The sequence below is a fragment of the Apis dorsata genome, unplaced genomic scaffold (genome assembly GCF_000469605.1).
Source record: "Apis dorsata unplaced genomic scaffold, Apis dorsata 1.3 scaffold_206, whole genome shotgun sequence".
Taxonomy (NCBI): domain Eukaryota; kingdom Metazoa; phylum Arthropoda; class Insecta; order Hymenoptera; family Apidae; genus Apis; species Apis dorsata.
The window spans coordinates 91,255-94,836 of NW_006263490.1; the positions used below are offsets into that span (position 1 = coordinate 91,255).

Sequence of the window (3,582 nt, forward strand, 5' to 3'; positions counted from 1 at the left end):
ATTATAAATTATTCTATATATTTATATAAATTATAATTATATAAATTTTTATTCTATAAAAAAATAAATATTTATGATTATTGAATTGTTATCAAAAATAGATATTTTATAAACACTTTTAGTGAATATTCATGTCTATTTTTTGCATATATTTATTTTTTTGTTATATCCTTCTACATCTGATCATAATACATTATTATAAAATTTATTATAAAATAATAAGAAATAATCCAATTAATTTTCTTTCTTCATTACTAGGTATTAGGATAAATAAATGATTAATTATCTATTAATTTATCTTCTTCTAAAAGCATAAACCATTTGAAAGTAAAATTCTCATGAATTGCTTTTAAAAATTATTCTTTGTAAGCAAACATTGCATTGAAAATGATTTTTTGAAGTTATTTTTAACACAGTACTTAAATATTTGTGAAGAATATTCTTAAAAAACAACTTGCGAGAGTTTTATTCTGAAATAGTTTCATACTCTTAAAAATTACATTTTATATATTTGGAAAATTCATATCAAAATGTATGTTAACAAAGTTTTACATAATGATTTATACAAAAAATATATTATAACATATATATTATAATTTTTTATAAACTTTTTTAACACTACATTTTAATATTTTATATGCTTAAAAATCTTCCTGTTATAAAATTCAAAATACAAGATTTGTGAATAAAGTTTAGGTAAAATTTTATTAACACTATGACTTTTTTTGATTTGTTTATATGTTATTAAAATTATCAAATTTGTACAACTTACTTGTTTTTATACCCATATTCTTTATAGTCATTTTAAATCAACGATACTTAAGTAATGTATTAATATATTTCACAACATTTAGCTTGGACATTGTCTTTCACTTTAATTTCATTCTAAATTTTTCTCACGAAATAAATCTGTATAAAAGGACACTTAAAACTGCTGCAGTTGCTCCACCAATTAAGCTCCATGTAAATTTTGATGAATTTTTATTCTTATTTCCTTTCTTTAAATTTTTTAAAGATGTATTGTTATTTTTATGTGCACCTAACATTTTACGATATAAATTCTTTTCATGCTGAGCATCCTTAGCATTTTTTTCTTTTAAAATAGCTAATTCCATCTGAATAGCTTTTGTTTCTGGCTCCAATTTTGCTGCTTGAAGCAATGTTTGATATGCTAATGCATGTTCTCCTTTATAATGCAAAATTTTTCCTAGAATAATTTAATATTAAATAATTTTATATTAAAATATTTAATATACAGAATTTGTTATTATATATAAAATATATTTATAATACTACCTTTTCTAAATAGAGCTTTTACATTTTGAGGTTGACAACTCAGAACACTTTCTACACTTTTCAATGCTGCATCATAGGCTTGTGTTTTCATTTGTGCAGCTGCTAAATTATTATATACTTTCATACGATCCTCTAACAAAGCTTGCAATTCTGCATCAGTAGTATCTTCTACTTCACTTTGATAGGGTGTACGACTTTCTGTTGGTAACAAAAATTCTAATGCTCTCCGGTAACATTGAATTGCAAGTGTTGGTTCATTACGAGTAAACCACCAATTCCCACGTTCTCGTTTTTTATTGCTTTAAAAAAAGACAATAATTAATCACAAATTTAAGCAATAATATGTAAAAAATAATTACCCAATTTCTTTTCGTTGATTAGCATTAAGGGTTTCTATTTCTGCTTCTAATTCACTTGATTTTAATTCAACTGTATATAAAATAGTTGCATTAGATGGAATATTTGGTTCTTTTCCTAGAGAACCATAAGCAAATCTTGGATCAACCTCAATTTCAGCAATTTCATTCACATCCATTAATGCAATTGCTAAATCTAATCCCTATAATTAAATAATATAATAAAAATATTATTATAATAATGTTAAAATATCAATATTTGTTATTAAAAAATTTATAATTATTATATTAATTTTGTAACAATACAATATATTTAATACTATAAGGGAATAATAATCATACAAAAAATCTTTAAAATATTAAATATATAGATATATATTTTAAAAAATTTGAAAATAAGATTTAAGAAAGAATTCTATACCTGAATCAATTCAACATCTCCTAATTGAATTTTAAGATCTTCATACTTTTCAACTATTGTATTATCTTTTAATTTACCAATAATTTTTAAAGTACAAATATCAGATCTATTTGGTCGTGTTCCATTTTTTCCATTTTTTATAACTTTTTTTTTAAGCTGTCCATTTCCTAAAATATCTATCCACTCTTCGGGTGGATGTTCATTTAAAGTTGCTTTTGTCATTGGTTCATTTGGATCTACATCAAAGTTTAGTTCTTCATTAATGAAATCAGCTTGAGTTGTTCCTGACTGATTAGATTCATCTTCCATCTTTAAAAAAATTCAATAAATTATTCAAATTTATATATCAATTTTATATAAACAAAAAAATATAATATACTTTTAAAAAATATTATTTATAAAAATAAATCATAAATGGTAAATTCACATTTTATTAAGGAATTATTCTTATTTCACATAGAAAAAAATTCCAATCTTAATAAAATGCATGTTTAAAAATTAATTTTCAAGTTGCAATACCAAATATGTCATTTATATTTTAAAATGATGTGTTATTAATTATAAAAAATATTAAATGATAAAATTGAAAATTTCGTATTTTATTTGACAAATCAACACATGTAACGAATATTCAATAAACAGTAGAAAAATGCATACTCATTCGATGAATCGAAGAAATTTGAAGTAAGATAAATATTACTATTTCTTATTATACCACATAATTCAGTTTTTAGATTGATTTTTTCTCTAAAAATACATACCTTGTTATTTTCAAAAGTTTGAATAGTCATTAGAAATGTTTTGAAATAATTTGTTTCGCAATACACGCGATATCAGTTGACTTCACTTATTACTTGAAATAAGCATTAGTAAAATATCGAAAATATTTAATCGATAATCGAATTTTTTTAAGCCATTTGATTACGTAAATATATATGAATTAATTAGTTTCATTCAATTGCTCGATTCAATTATTGAGATAAATTTACGACAAGTAAATATTTTTGTTTTATGAATTTTACAATGTATAAGTAACCTAATAGTGATATGTATGATATGTATGAATCATTAATTTTTATTATATGAAATTGAAACAAGACACTATCATTTTTCATTTATTTAATATTTAATAATTTTTAATTTTCTAAAAAAAAAATATATTAAATTCATTCTATTTATAATAAAATAAATTTATTTACAATACTTACAAAATAAAGCAAATCAATTTTTATTCTTCATAATTATAATATAATTAAATTCTAAATATTATTCTATAATAACTAAAAAAAAGAAAATAAAATAACAATATATATATATATATATTATATATATACATATATTATAACATATGTATATATTATAACAATGTATATATTTATAACATCCAAATTTCTATATTTATAATATCTGTATTATATTATTTCCTATATTTATATTATCAAAATAATATTCATAATTCATATCAATATCAAAATTATAATATAAAATATAAATATAAATATATTAATT

General features: G+C 20.3%; 1 protein-coding gene across 3 annotated transcripts in view; it reads right to left on the reverse strand.

The window, feature by feature from the left end:
• LOC102681333 (peptidyl-prolyl cis-trans isomerase FKBP8-like) overlaps positions 1–3,109 on the reverse strand; it is a 5,591-nt gene extending 2,482 nt beyond the window's left edge. The window contains exons 1-5 of one of the 3 annotated variants that reach the window (XR_421693.2): positions 2,835–3,109; positions 2,074–2,382; positions 1,656–1,855; positions 1,297–1,595; positions 773–1,207 (exon numbers count right to left, since the gene is read on the reverse strand). Coding sequence is in view for 2 of the 3 variants with exons in the window: in XM_006614956.2 (XP_006615019.1) it covers positions 897–1,207; positions 1,297–1,595; positions 1,656–1,855; positions 2,074–2,382; positions 2,835–2,864 (1,149 nt within the window). In the remaining variant the exon portion in view is untranslated. Of the gene's footprint in view, positions 1–686; positions 1,208–1,296; positions 1,596–1,655; positions 1,856–2,073; positions 2,383–2,834 lie in introns of those variants that run through there. The other 2 variants (XM_006614956.2, XM_006614958.2) reach the window with 2 other exon arrangements.
• Positions 3,110–3,582: the final 473 nt, after the last annotated feature.